Source organism: Mesoplodon densirostris, chromosome 2 (genome assembly GCF_025265405.1).
Source record: "Mesoplodon densirostris isolate mMesDen1 chromosome 2, mMesDen1 primary haplotype, whole genome shotgun sequence".
In the NCBI taxonomy this organism is placed as follows: domain Eukaryota; kingdom Metazoa; phylum Chordata; class Mammalia; order Artiodactyla; family Ziphiidae; genus Mesoplodon; species Mesoplodon densirostris.
In genome coordinates this window covers 90,953,048-90,968,453 of record NC_082662.1, presented here as the reverse complement: position 1 = coordinate 90,968,453, position 15,406 = coordinate 90,953,048, and the positions used below count along the sequence as shown (strand labels likewise).

The window sequence follows — 15,406 nt, the reverse complement described above, 5'->3', positions numbered from 1 at the left end:
GGCACTAGTCCCCTCCACCAGGAAGCCTACACAATCCACTAAACCAACCTTAGCCACTGGGGACAGACACCAAAAACAACGGGAACTATGAACCTGCAGCCTGCAAAAAGGAGACCCCAAACACAGTAACATAAGCAAAATGAGAAGACAGAAAAACACACAGCAGGAGAAGGAGCAAGATAAAAACCCACCAGACCTAACAAATGAAGAGGTAATAGGCAGTCTACCTGAAAAAGAATTCAGAATAATGATGGTAAAGATGATCCAAGATTCTATTTCCCAGATCCAAAATCTTGGAAATAGAATAGACAAAATGCAAGAAACAGTTAACAAGGACCTAGAAGAACTAAAGATGAATCAAGCATCGATTAAAAACACAATACATGAAATAAAAAATACTCTAGATGGGATCAATAGCAGAATAACTGAGGCAGAAGAACGGATAAGTGAGGTGGAAGATAAAATAGTGGAAATAACTGCTGCAGAGCAAAATAAAGAAAAAAGAATGAAAAGAACAGAGGACAGTCTCAGAGACCTCTGGGACAACATTAAACGCACCAACATCCGAATTATAGGGGTTCCAGAAGAAGAAGAGAAAAAGAAAGGGACTGAGAAAATATTTGAAGAGATTATAGTTGAAAACTTCCCTAATATGGGAAAGGAAATAGTTAATCTTAAGTCCAGGAGGCACAGAGAGTCCCATACAGAATAAATCCAAGGAGAAATATGCCAAGACACATATTAATCAAACTGTCAAAAATTAAACACAAATCATATTAAAAGCAGCAAGGGAAAAGCAACAAAAAACACACAAGGGAATCCCCATCAGGATAACAGCTGATCTCTCAGCAGAAACTCTACAAGCCAGAAGGGAGTGGCAGGACATAATTAAAGTGATGAAGGAGAAAAACCTGCAACCAAGATTACTCTACCCAGCAAGGATGTCATTCAGATTTGATGGAGAAATTAAAACGTTTACAGACAAGCAAAAGCTGAGAGAGTTCAGCACCACCAAACCAGCTTTACAACAAATGCTAAAGGAACTTCTCTAGGCAAGAAACACAACAGAAGGAAAAGAACTACAATAACGAACCCAAAACAATTAAGAAAATGGGAATAGGAACATACATATCGATAATTACCTTAAATGTAAATGGACTAAATGCTCCCACCAAAAGACAAAGATTGGCTGAATGGATACAAAAACAAGACCCATATATATGCTGTCTACAAGAGACCCACTTCAGACCTAGAGACACATACAGACTGAAAGTAAGGGAATGGAAAAAGATATTCCATGCAAATGGAAGCCAAAAGAAAGCTGGAGTAGCAATTCTCATATCAGACAAAATAGACTTTAAAATAAAGACCACTAGAAGAGACAAAGAAGGACACTATGTAATGATCAAGGGATCAATCCAAGAAGAAGATATAACAATTGTAATATTTATGCACCCAACATAGGAGCACCTCAATACATAAGGCAAATACTAACAGCCATAAAAGGAGAAATCGACAGTAACACAATCATAGTAGGGGACTTTAACACCCCACTTTCACCAATGGACAGATCATCCAAAATGAAAATAAATAAGGAAACACAAGCTTTAAATGATACATTAAACAAGATGGACTTAATTGATATTTATAGGACATTCCATCCAAAAACAACAGAATACACATTTTTCTCAAGTGCTCATGGAACATTCTCCAGGATAGATCATATCTTGGGCCACAAATCAAGCCTTGGTAAATTTAAGAAAATTGAAATTGTATCAAGTACCTTTTCCGACCACAAAGCTAAGAGACTAGATATCAATTACAGGAAAAGAGCTGTAGAAAATACAAACACATGGAGGCTAAACAATACACTACTTAATAACAAAGTGATCACTGAAGAAATCAAAGAGGAAATTAAAAAATACCTAGAAACAAATGACAGTGGAGACACGACGACCCAAAACCTATGGGATGCAGCAAAAGCAGTGCTAAGAGGGAAATTTATAGCAATACAATCCCACCTTAAGAAACAGGAAACATCTCGAATAAACAACCTAACCTTGCACCTAAAGCAATTAGAGAAAGAAGAACAAAAACATCCCAAAGTTAGCAGAAGGAAAGAAATCATAAAGATCAGATCAGAAATAAATGAAAAAGAAAAGAAGGAAATAATAGCAAAGATCAATAAAACTAAAAGCTGGTTCTTTGAGAAGATAAACAAAATTGATAAACCATTAGCCAGACTCATCAAGAAAAAAAGGGAGAAGACTCAAATCAATAGAATTAGAAACGAAAAAGGAGAAGTAACAACTGACACTGCAGAAATACAAAAGATCAGGAGAGATTACTACTAGCAACTCTATGCCAATAAAATGGACAAGCTGGAAGAAATGGACAAATTCTTAGAAATGCACAACCTGCCAAGACTGAATCAGGAAGAAATAGAAAATATGAACAGACCAATCACAAGCACTGAAATTGAAACTGTGATAAAAAATCTTCCAACAAACAAAAGCCCAGGACCAGATGGCTTCACAGGTGAATTCTATCAAGCATTTAGAGAAGAGCTAACACCTATCCTTCTCAAACTCTTCCAAAATATAGCAGAGGGAGGAACACTCCCAAACTCATTCTACGAGGCCACCATCACCTTGATACCAAAACCAGACAAGGATGTCACAAAGAAAGAAAACTACAGACCAATATCACTGATGAACATATATGCAAAAATCCTCAACAAAATACTAGCAAACAGAATCCAACAGCACATTAAAAGGACCATACACCATGATCAAGTGGGGTTTATTCCAGGAATGCAAGGATTCTTCAATATACGCAAATCAATCAATGTGATACACCATATTAACAAATTGAAGGAGAGAAACCATATGATCATCTCAACAGATGCAGAGAAAGCTTTCGACAAAATTCAACACCCATTTATGATAAAAACCCTGCAGAAAGTAGGCATAGAGGGAACTTTCCTCAACATAATAAAGGCCATATATGACAAACCCAAAGCCAGCATCATCCTCAATGGTGAAAAACTGAAACCATTTCCACTAAGATCAGGAACAAGACAAGGTTGCCCACTCTCACCACTCTTATTCAACATAGTTTTGGAAGTTTTAGCCACAGCAAGCAGAGAAGAAAAGGAAATAAAAGGAATTGAAATCGGAAAAGAAGAAATAAAACTGCCACTGTTTGCAGATGACATGGTACTATAGATAGAGAATCCTAAAGATGCTACCAGAAAACTACTACAGCTAATCAATGAATTTGGTAAAGTTGCAGGATACAAAATTAATGCACAGAAATCTCTGGCATTCCTATATACTAATGATGAAAAATCTGAAAGTGAAATCAAGGAAGCACTCCCATTTACCATTGCAACAAAAAGAATAAAATATCTAGGAATAAACCTACCTAAGGAGACAAAAGACCTGTATGCAGAAAATTATAAGACACTGATGAAAGAAATTAAAGATGATACAAATAGATGGAGAGATGTACCATGTTCTTGGATTGGAAGAATCAACATTGTGAAAATGACTCTACTACCCAAAGCAATCTACAGATTCAACGCAATCCCTATCAAACTACCACTGGCATTTTTCACAGAACTAGAGCAAACAATTTCACAATTTGTATGGAAACACAAAAGACCCCGAATAGCCAAAGCAATCTTGAGAACGAAAAATGGAGCTGGAGGAATCAGGCTCCCTGACTTCAGACTATACTACAAAGCTACAGTAATCAAGACAGTATGGTACTGGCACAAAAACAGAAAGATAGATCAATGGAACAGGATAGAAAGCCCAGAGATAAACCCACGCACATATGGTCACCTTATCTTTGATAAAGGAGGCAGGAATGTACAGTGGAGAAAGGACAGTCTCTTCAATAAGTGGTGCTGGGAAAACTGGATAGGGACATGTATAAGTATGAGATTAGATCACTCCCTAACACCATACACAAAAATAAGCTCAAAATGGATTAAAGACCTAAATGTAAGGCCAGACACTATCAAACTCTTAGAGGAAAACATAGGCAGAACACTCTATGACATAAATCACAGCAAGATCCTTTTTGACCCACCTAGAGAAATGGAAATAAAGACAAAAATAAACACATGGGACTTAATGAAACGTAAAAGCTTTTGCACAGCAAAGGAAACCATAAACAAGACCAAAAGACAACCCTCAGAATGGGAGAAAATATTTGCCAATGAAGCAACTGACAAAGGATTAATCTCCAAAATTTATAAGCAGCTCATGCAGCTCAATAACAAAAAAACAACCCAATCAAAAAATGGGCAGATGACCTAAATAGACATTTCTCCACAGAAGATATACAGACTGCCAACAAACACATGAAAGGCTGCTCAACATCTTTACTCATTAGAGAAATGCAAATCAAAACTACAATGAGATATCATCTCACACCAGTCAGAATGGCCATCATCAAAAAATCTAGAAACAATAAATGCTGGAGAGGGTGTGGAAAAAAGGGAACACTCTTGCACTGCTGGTGGGAATGTGAATTGGTACAGCCACTATGGAGAACGGTATGGAGGTTCCTTAAAAAACTGCAAATAGAACTACCATATGACCCAGCAATCCCACTACTGGGCATATACCCTGAGAAAACCATAATTCAAAAAGAGACATGTACCAAGATGTTCATAGCAGCCCTATTTACAATAGCCCGGAGATGGAAACAACCTAAGTGTCCATCATCGGATGAATGGGTAAAGAAGATGTGGCACATATATACAATGGAATATTACTCAGCCATAAGAAGAAATGAAATTGAGCTATTTGTAATGAGGTGGATGGACCTAGAGTCTGTCATACAGAGTGAAGTAAGAAAGAGAAAGACAAATACTGTATGCTGACACATATATATGGAATTTAAGAAAAAAAATGTCATGAAGAACATAGGGGTAAGACAGGAATAAAGACACAGACCTACTAGAGAATGGACTTGAGGATATGGGGAGGGGGAAGGGTAAACTGTGACAAAGTGAAAGAGCGGCATGGACATATATACACTACCAAACGTAAGGTAGATAGCTAGTGGGAAGCAGCCGCATAGCACAGGGAGATCAGCTCGGTGCTTTGTGACCGCCTGGAGGGATGGGATAGGGAGGGTGGGAGGGAGACGCAAAAGGGAGGGGATATGGGAACATATGTATATGTATAACTGATTAAATTTGTTATAAAGCAAAAAATAAAAAAAAATTTTAAAAAAAGTCTGTTCAATAAATTAACTGAAAAGTTACCAAATTGAGGCCATAAAGAATGTGATACATCTTCTTGGTTCACAACAGTTAGAATGGGCATCATCAGAAAATCTACAAACAACAAATGCTGGAGAGGGTGTGGAGAAAAGGGAGCCCTCTTGCACTGTTGGTGGGAATGTAAATTGTTACAGCCACTATGGAGAACATATGGAGGTTCCTTAAAAAACTAAGAATAGAATTACCATGTGACCCAGCAATCCCACTACTGGGCATATACCCAGAGAAAACCATAACTCAAAAAGACACATGCACCCCAATGTTCATTGCAGCACTGTTTGCAATAGCCAGGTCATGGAAGCAACCTAAATGCCTATCGACAGACGAATGGATAAAGAAGAAGTGTTATATATATATACAATGGAATATTACTCAGCCATAAAAAGGAATGAAATTAGGTCATTTGTAGAGATGTGGATGAATCTAGAGACTGTCATACAGAGTGAAGTAATTCAGAAAGAGAAAAACAAATTCCATATATTAACACATATATGTGGAACCTAGAAAAATGGTACAGATGAACCAGTTTTCAGGGCAGAAATTAAGACACAGATGTAGAGAACAAACCTATGAACACCAAGGGGGGTAAGCGGCAGGGGGTTGGGGGTGGTGGCGGGATGAATTGGGTGATTGGGATTGACACATATACACTGATGTGTATAAAATGGATGACTAATAAGAACCTGCTGTATAAAAAAATAAAATAAAATTGAAAAAAAATATATTTTAAAGGGTAGAAATACAACATTCACTTGAAACATTTTTTGTACTTAAGTGACAGATAATAAACCTTTTAAAAATGAAAAAAAACGGCTTCCCTGGTGGCGCAGCGGTTAAGAATCCACCTGCCAGTGCAGGGCACACAGGTTCAAGCCCTGGTCCGGGAAGGTCCCGCATGCCATGGAGCAACTAAGCCCGTGCGCTACAACTACTGAGCCTGCGCTCTGGAGCCCGTGCTCTGCAACAAGAGAAGCCATCGCAATGAAGAGTAGCCCCCGCTCACCGCAACTAGAGAAAGCCTGCCTGCAGCAACAAAGACCCAACGCAGCCAAAAATAAATGAAAAAATGGGAAAAAAAAAAAAAAAGAAAAACAAACGTTGACCTGTACACCGTTATTTCTGTAGAACAGAGCTTCCCAATTGGTGTAACAGAATGGAGTTTCCTGGGCAGGTGCTGGGGCAGCCAGAATTCCCCAGCCAGTTGCCATAAGCTGTGAGCTATGGTCACACAGTGCTGATCAAATACTGTCACATTTTCCACATGTGCCGAGACGGGAGAAACAAGAGGAAACCTTGTGCTGTGACTCCACTCTCAAATAGGCAGGAACCAATTTGTCTGTCACCAGGCCTACAGAAGCCAAGCCCAGCTCTAACCACTTCCATCAAGTAACCCATGGTGAAGAAGTGTCCCAGGTTTGCCAGCATGTAAAAGCACAGGGGCAAGTCAATAATAACTTGATATTCTGGGAAAATATCCTCATATTGACAAAATTATTTCATAGAAAGCATTTTTTTCTCAAAATAAAGGAATGATTTATGGAGAAAAAAATAATGGCAGATATCAAATAGCTCAAAGAAAGAAGTCAAAGTAGTTTCTTAGCATTTGAAGTAGGTTTTACGTGAACTTTAAGCTCCAGATGATTCCCAAAAGGGTATTTAAGGCAGCTCCTCAAAGCTGCATGGACCACATTCTGGATGAGGTAATTAATGTAAGCCACACTGATGAGAGGCATCTCCCAATGCTGCCACTGAAGCTGCATTTCTTTGCATTTCTCTCCCTCTCCCCTCCCCTCAACTAGGCACATGGTACTGCTCTGTGAGCTCATCTCTGCATGGCCAACACAGGGACGTCATCAAATATGGCAAGCCTTCTGGTAAACAGTGGAAAGTCCCATTTTGCTTTGCTTAGGGGACACCCAATATAAGGAACTGAAGACACAACTTCAAATTCTCTTTGATGAATAATGACTGCTTAAGAGTAGCATCGGGCTTCCCTGGTGGCGCAGTGCTTGAGAGTCCGCTTGCCAATGCAGGGGACACGGGTTCGTGCCCCAGTCCGGGAAGATCCCACATGCCCACATGCCGCGGAGCCGCTGGGCCCGTGAGCCATGGCCGCTGAGCCTGCGCGTCCGGAGCCTGTGCTCCGCAATGGGAGGGGCCACAGCAGTGAGAGGCCCGCGTACCACAAAAAAAAAAAAAAAAAAAAAAAAAAGAGTAGCATCATTAGTGATCAGTGGTGTTTAGACAAAGTTTTACTTGGTAAGGATAGTTTCCCAAAAGAACAGAAGTTGACTGAAGGCAGCCTCTATATGGGTGCTACTTCAGGGTCTTACAAGCAGAATATTGTCCTATATTAGCAATAAACCACTAAGCTTTACTACTAGAGAGGATACAGTTCCTCACATACCTACAGGTACATAACTTGATTGAATACTCAAACTCTTTCACCTTCATTGTTTTTCCTGAGGGCAAAAGGTCTATTTCTATTTTTCAAATGTACTGATCAATGGTTAGATTTCAAAGGAGTGACTGCTCTTAGTTCTCAAGTTCTTGGAAAATACCTTAAGAAGCCTGTTGGAAAAGGTGACACTGATTCCTAGCAGAAGCTTCTGGGCCACCATCTTGCAGTTACTTTACTGGACCTTCCCAGCATAGCTCCCAGGGTTTTATCTATTTGATCAGTGGAAATATGAAAAATGTACAGTTCCACATCGGCTTGGCAAAGAACCTGAGAGACCATATTTTAGAAGATACATTTGTTTATCAATAATTAATACAGTGGACTATTTGGAAGCCACAAGAAAATTAAGCAAGCTATCTGAGATATCTTACCCCAAGCCTTCTAAATAGAACAGAGCCTTGAAATTAATTCTATGTGAACAATTAGATCACCTGAAGCTAGAAGGTACAACCTGTACTGCTCATCCTAGGCTTCATGTCATTCTGAGGGGCTATGATAGTTCATTGGCAAGCCTGTCCTTGCAGAATCTGAACTTTAGCTACGTGTGACTACCAAGCACTTGAAATGTGGCTGGTCCAAACTGAGATGTGCCATAGTATCAACTACACACTGGGTTTCAAAGGCTCACTTCAAAGTTAGAAACATAAAATACCTCATTAATAATTTTTATCTTGATTACATGTTGAAATAATATTTCTGGTATATTGCATTAAATATGTATCATTAAAATTAATTTCATCATTTCTCTTTGCTTTTTCTAAATATGGCTGCTAGAATTTTAAAAAATATAGAGAGAGATATACTCTCATGTATTTCTATTGGACAGCACTGCTCTAGACGCTTTTGCAGAATGAGCAGAGTGGTTCTTGTGCTCTGCTGACCTTGTCATTAACAGGATTTATAAGCAGCACTGTTATCATAAAGACTCCCTTTTTTCTTCCATAAGACTCCCTTTTAATCTCACATAGAACTGCCACATCATTACTTTCAGTTTTTTCTTGAGTCATATTATATATTAAATGTGGTTTAGTCCAGAAGTGACTTTTTAAAACGCTTTAACTTGAGCATTGCCATATTATCTAAGTCTTACATTCTCATAATTTGCTATCAGTGATGAAATTTTACTTTGAAAACTACAAACGACGTTGGAATACTGACATTGTTGGAGCTAATGAAGCCTATGAATTTAGCTATTCCACAAGTTTACCAAATGTCCAGACTCACCGAAGCAGAGCAAACAGTGGGAGAAGTTATAACAAGGAATGAATGGTCCACAGTTTGTCGGGAAGAGAGTTTCTTTACTTATATCCATTTATTCCTTAAGCAGCGTTTATGAAATGCCTACCACCTGCCGATCACACTTCGACTTGTGCTTTTCTATTTTTTGGCTTTATGGCAGAATGGACATATCGTTCTCAAAGAGGAAGTTATCTGACGGAAAACTTTTCAAATGCTCACCAACTGCCTCCTCTCCCTCCTGCCATTACCTAAGTGGTGGTGCTGGTGGTGGTGGTGGTGTTGGTTGTGGTGGTGCTGCTGGTGGTGCTGGTGCTGGTGCTGGTGGTACTGGTGCTGGTGGTGGGCATGGTGGTGCTGGTGGTGCTCGTGGTGGTGGTGACGGTGGTGGTTATTTACTCAGGTTACGGTGTGACCACATTCTTACCAGATGTTTGGTTTGTTAGTTGGTTCGCAAGAATGAAATTATACTATGTTTCAGGTTTTTCAATAGCTTTTTCAACTAACTCTCAACATCACCATTAAAGTTTTTAAAAAGATAAAGGAATAAGTATACATTGACAAGTTTTCTTTCTTTACTGTGGCATGTCCTCCCCCTCCTCCCCCTCTAGCCCCCACTGTAATCTCTCCTTTCACTGAAATGGCTTTAGAGTTTCGCCATATATTTTTCTCCAGGTTCATATACATGGGACAGAGATTCAGGTTTTGGTGGCAAATGAAACTTATCTAATGTGGAGGCCCATTTTAAGAAAAGAATACAATGTTAAGAACACAAAAAAGGCGCCCATGCAAGTGGAGGACTCTAAAATTTAAGCTTCGTTCGCTTCACAGGAAATTACCTTTGCTCATATAACACAGATACACATATACATGTACAGGGTGGAGGGAGTCTTGTCATTGTTTGTTTAAAAGGGGGGATTATACTAAAATCACTCTCTGTATCAACTTCTTGTCGTCAATATATAATAGAAATCATTCCAAGACAAGCAGTATAGCTCAAATCAATTTTTTTTTTTTTTTTTTTTTTTTTGCGGTACACGGGCCTCTCACTCACTGTTGTGGCCTCTCCCATTGCGGAGCACAGGCTCTGGACGCGCAGGCTCAGCGGCCATGGCTCACGGGCCCAGCCGCTCCGCCGCATGTGGGATCTTCCCGGACAGGGGCACGAACCTGTGTCCCCTGCATCAGCAGGCGGACTCTCAACCACTGCGCCACCAGGGAAGCCCTCAAATCAACTTTTTCAAATGACTGCGTAACATTCCATGGTGTATCTGTACTACAGGTTATTTATTCAACCTTTCCCTTTATAAGTACATAGTCTTTTTGTTTCTAATTCTTTTTTTCTGGGGGGAGTAGGATTTTTTTTTTCTTTTGATACTACTAGAAATGCCATAATAACGATGCTTTTGGAGTTTAAAAAGAAGAAATTCTTCGGACATTTTTTAATAAATTGTACTACATGTATTAATTTTGGGAGAAGTGGCAGTTGTATGATGTTAAATCTTTCTATCCAAGAATGCAATACATATTTTCCATTTAGTCATGTCCCACCCACAAGGAATTTACAATCTAATAAGGAAAATAAGGCTTGTGTGCAAATAGCCATGATGTAAGAAAAATGGAAAGCACAAATTGTGACACATGAAATTGAGGGGGAGAGAATTCTGTAGAGAGTGAGAGCTGACCTCTGGAGGATTTTACACACACAAGTGAAGGAGGAAATTGTTAAAGGAGACAGGTATCTGGAGAAAGCTCAGCCAGAGAGCAGAGATATTCAAGAAAGAGTAAATAAGCAGCTCGGTGCGGCTGGAACAGAGAGTGCATACAGGGAGAAACAGGAGACAGGCTAGCAAGGTGGGCTGGACCTCATCCAAAGCTAACAATACGAGGACAGGGGAGTTTATCCTCATTTGAGCCGGGTAATGAGAGCAGCAGCCAGTTTAGGGCCAAGACAAGACGAGAGCTCTGTCTTAAGACCACTCAGTCAAGTGTGTGAAAGACCAAGAGGAGAAGGGCCTGGGCTCCTTGAAGAGCAGTTATAATAGTCTACCGGAGGGGACACAAGACCTGAGCCAGGGGAAGGAAGTGAGAACAGAAAGGAAGAAAGAGATGAAATACACCCTGGGTCCCTAGCAACGGGAACTCAAATACTCATTAGACTGGGGGGGGGGGGCGGGCAAGAAAAAAGAAATGTTTCTAGTCTTGAGCCTGGGTGAACAGTAGAATGGTGATGCCATTAATACAGAGGAACAAAGCAGAAGCCCATGTTTGGGTAAAAGATGATTAATTTCTTCTCAGATGTGTTAAGTTTAACATGTAAGCAGGATATCCAAATAGACACATCCTGAACTAGAGCCCAGAATGTGAGGGCTACCCTTGTCTTGCTAAGTAGAGTGATAAATGTTATAACTCCTCAGGAGAGCCACGACAGACGAGCTCAGTTTCATGGAGTGGTCAGACTACTCAGAGTCTACAGATGTCTCATCTTTAGGAAAAGTTAACTACTTCTAGACTTCTCTAGTACCCCGGAAGTACTCTTCCTCAACATCTCCTTATAGCACAATGTAACTTGGACAGCTTTTGCCTAAATTGCTTCACTGAACAGGCAAGATACTATTCGAAAGCTTTGTAATGGCACCATGGGAAAAAAATGCAGCCAACTCTTATATCTGAGTACATTCAGATGTATTTCAAAATAAAATATATGCAGTCAAAAATATTATATGGCATAAATCCGATTTTGTTTTAATCAAAACATAAATTTAAAAAAATAAAAGTAACAAAATTTTACTACCAAAATGTAGTTATAAATTATTTTTTCTTACAAACTGAAGGTTCAAAGTAATTGTCAATAAAGGTTTGATGAAAGAATATAGAGAGATATGGCATTTTCCCAACGAAAATTTTGATAAGTCCTGGTTCAAAGGCAATAACCAAAGCTGAAAGGATGGAACTGACAACTACAGAAAACTGCAGAATGCTTTTATTTAGCAGCCAATCAATTTGCAATACCTAAGTGCTAGGAAAAAAAGAACAATTTAATCAATGTGAAATTATATCTTGCAAAAAGATAAAGTGTACAAACCTCATAATGTTCATATTCATCCACATCAAAGGTCTCAAAGTCAAAAAATCCATGTTGTAATCCCTAAAATAAGAATTTGAATTAGTTTTTGCATGTGAAATTGATAATGGCTTCTAGCCATTTCTGGAATTCCTGCTCACAAATGATCCTGCCTGATCTGAAGGAGAAAGCTTGAAACCTTTATTTGTAATGCATACCAAGCAATCATCTAACATCTAATTTTGCTTTGAGATTTTCTTGCCAGTGGGGCTAAACACTTAGAAAAACATGAAAATATGTCCCACAAAATATGTCTCTTAAGGTCTAATATACATTAGTTTTGTATGTAAAATTACTTATGTATATCAAATGGAACATACTAGCAAATGTATAGTTAAAACCTATTGGGAACTATGCAATTAATTTATACCTAACTATGACAGAGTATATAATAGTGATTAAATTTTCAGTTAGAAGAAAAAACAATTATTCTTAGGTTTTATTTTCCTTTTATCATTAGTAAGATACTTAGTAAAAAGGACATTTTAGGCCCTTATTTGTTCCTGAAACTCTACATTGAGAGAATTTGTTTTATGGTGATAGTTTCTGACCGAGTAAAAATGTACTTGACTACTCTTACAATTTAGAAGGAAGAATTGATCTGTTTAACAACACGAGAAAAATTTCATACTCCTTTTTGTAACCAATGACTTAGAACTAAAAAGTATCTGGCTTACTCAGATAAAATATTTTGAAGAGGACAGTCTCTTTTTTTTGTATGTCATGAAGCTATACAGATTACAATAGAATACAAAACCACAGTTACTTTTGAAAGTTACATGATCAAGTCATTAAAAATAGAAGAAACTGTTAAGCCAAGTTTAGTACATCTATCTTTGAAAATACCTTAGAGACCAGTGTTTTCCAAAATGTAGAACATGGACCACCTGCACTTAAGGTAATTTATATTTAAAATGCAGACCATTAGGCCCCATCCCAGAACTATGAAATCAGGTTCTTTGGGGGTGGGATCATCATTCTTAAAATGCCTTCCTAGGTGATTCTTATAAATTCTGACAACACTGATTTAGACAACCTCTACAGGATAAGCAGAACAAGCTATTTAAATTATTCCACCTTTAAACAAAGATGCTTACTTCATCCATATGTACCATTTCAGAGAAAATGGTGAGAATATAATGCCCTGAAGTACGATTTTCCTTCCTCTTTTTTTTAGTGTGTTTGTGCTTGTGTATGCCTCTGTGTGTGGTTCATACATATATAACTGATGCTTATAATGACGCTAATACATCAAAATCAGAAAGATATGCTTCTTAAAAAGGGAAAAATGTGGCCACAGTCTGTCTACCTTCTTAGGAGGTATGGTGCTCGTTGCCACAAAAATAGCCCAGCACACGATGCTTTATAGAAGAATGTACAGCGGGACAGTGTGTCCCAGTTGCTTAAAGACATGTTGAACAATCTGTCAGATCCTCTAAAATCTCATCTTCATTTGGGTAAAATAAACCTCAGCATTTGATGAAACAAGAAATTTACAGAAGACCTTATTAATGAACAAAGTCATGCCTTTCCTTTGTAACAGGAAGGATGTCATAAATGTCTATATCAAGTTACCAGTTACCATAATAACAGGCAAGGATATTCCAGTGTGAACTCTTTTTCAATTTCATAAGTTTTTTAAAAGAAACAGCCTGTACCAGATGGCAGGATAGGCAAAATAATAATAATGTAAAAATAAGTAAATTACTTTTTTAAATGCTACAATTTTAGGTTGTATACTGGGTGATATATCCATAAGGGTTCTTAACTGGTGTTACTGAAAGTGTGTGTTGGTGATATTACTTGCAGGGGATAGGCTAGATTATCTTGATATAGTTTTTAAGTGAAAAGAGAACTAAAGTTTTACAGAGTCTAAATTCATTTCTAGATGAAATATCAAAGTCAAAAATATACATACAGAAAACAAGTAGCATATTTTACCATAGCAATTTTCTCAAATTAAAACAGGGCAAAAGCAATGTTATACTACATCAGAGAAAAGAAACTAGAACAAGACTCACTACTGATACTATATTTACAGTCCACGATGACCCTTGCCAATGGGTTCTGAAACACGTACAATCCTGACTCATAAGTCATGACTATATGTTCTAGATGGAATGATGTACCTTGAACCTTCATTAGAATTCACAGTATAGCATGCATGACTTCTCAGCTTGTAAATCAGTGTTTCTAAAACATGTTCCAAAGTTCTCAAAAATCTTTTAGATTAACTTCTCCATAATATATATAAATAACTAAATAATTATGACTCTAAACTTTAGAGTGCATCAAATCACATGGACAGATTATACAAACACCGACAGCAGGGCACCACTCTCAGAATATATGGTTCAATCAGTCTCGGATGAGGTCTGAGAATTTGCATCTCTCCACAAGTCCCCACCATTTGACAACCATTGATTTATGACATACCTGGATAGGATATGAGAAAGAACTCCAGATTGATATGGAAACCTGAGTTAGAATGAACCCTCCTAATAACTCCCTGTGGTCCTGAGAGTGACTTAACCTCTCTGGGGTTGTTTCCTCAACTGTAAAAATGAGATAATAATATCTGACCTGCTTACTACTTCATGTTCATGGGCATGTAATACCATCCAGTTAGAAAAACAATGTGGAAATGTTCACCACATTAACAGAGGAGACTTAGATAACTTCCTGTCCCTCCCACACCAAGATCTAGCTGGATAATGAAGCTGAGCAGGTGACAAAGCAACGTCACAGGCACGGCAGCAGATAGAAGTGATAACACAAATAGTTTAAGTGAGAAAGGGAGACCCCTTCCGCTTCTATAAGAAGAGTTATCCCCTGAAACACCGCCCCTATTTGCCCTGTGGTCTGTGTATTGCAGATCCATCATTGTTTAAGAAGTGGAAAGCTGCCTTCTTATTCCCTCCCCTCTCTTCTCTCCAACAACAAACAAGGATATAGACATAATTCTTTTTTCATATTGTTAAACTGCAGTGTTGACCACAGCTAGGAGATTGTTATTACCTTTCTGATTCCGTGCAAACAGTCGAGGATGGTGAGATTGTAAGTGCAATTTCCAAAGGAAGCATCCCTACAAAAACAAAAAAACTTAACATTAAAAACATGCATTTCGAACACTCAAATAATAAAATACCAAAGTCAGTTGGAGACATGCTTATTTGGATTCACACCTGTCAACATGGTAAACTTAAGTAACACATCAGATCCTACTAGCTTAACTCCAGAACTTCTGAAATTGCTTTAATCCAACTAGCTGAATGAATAAGAA

The 15,406-nt window shown here is 38.3% G+C and overlaps 1 protein-coding gene across 3 annotated transcripts in view; it reads right to left on the bottom strand.

Moving 5' to 3' along the window:
* Window positions 1-15,406, bottom strand: part of CDC14A (cell division cycle 14A) — a 179,762-nt gene that overhangs the window by 85,587 nt on the left and 78,769 nt on the right. For all 3 annotated transcript variants that reach the window (XM_060085671.1, XM_060085670.1, XM_060085672.1), the window contains 2 exons: window positions 15,142-15,208; window positions 12,085-12,147 (listed from right to left, as the gene is read on the bottom strand). In XM_060085671.1, the coding sequence (XP_059941654.1) occupies window positions 12,085-12,147; window positions 15,142-15,208 (130 nt within the window). The remainder of the gene's footprint in view (window positions 1-12,084; window positions 12,148-15,141; window positions 15,209-15,406) is intronic.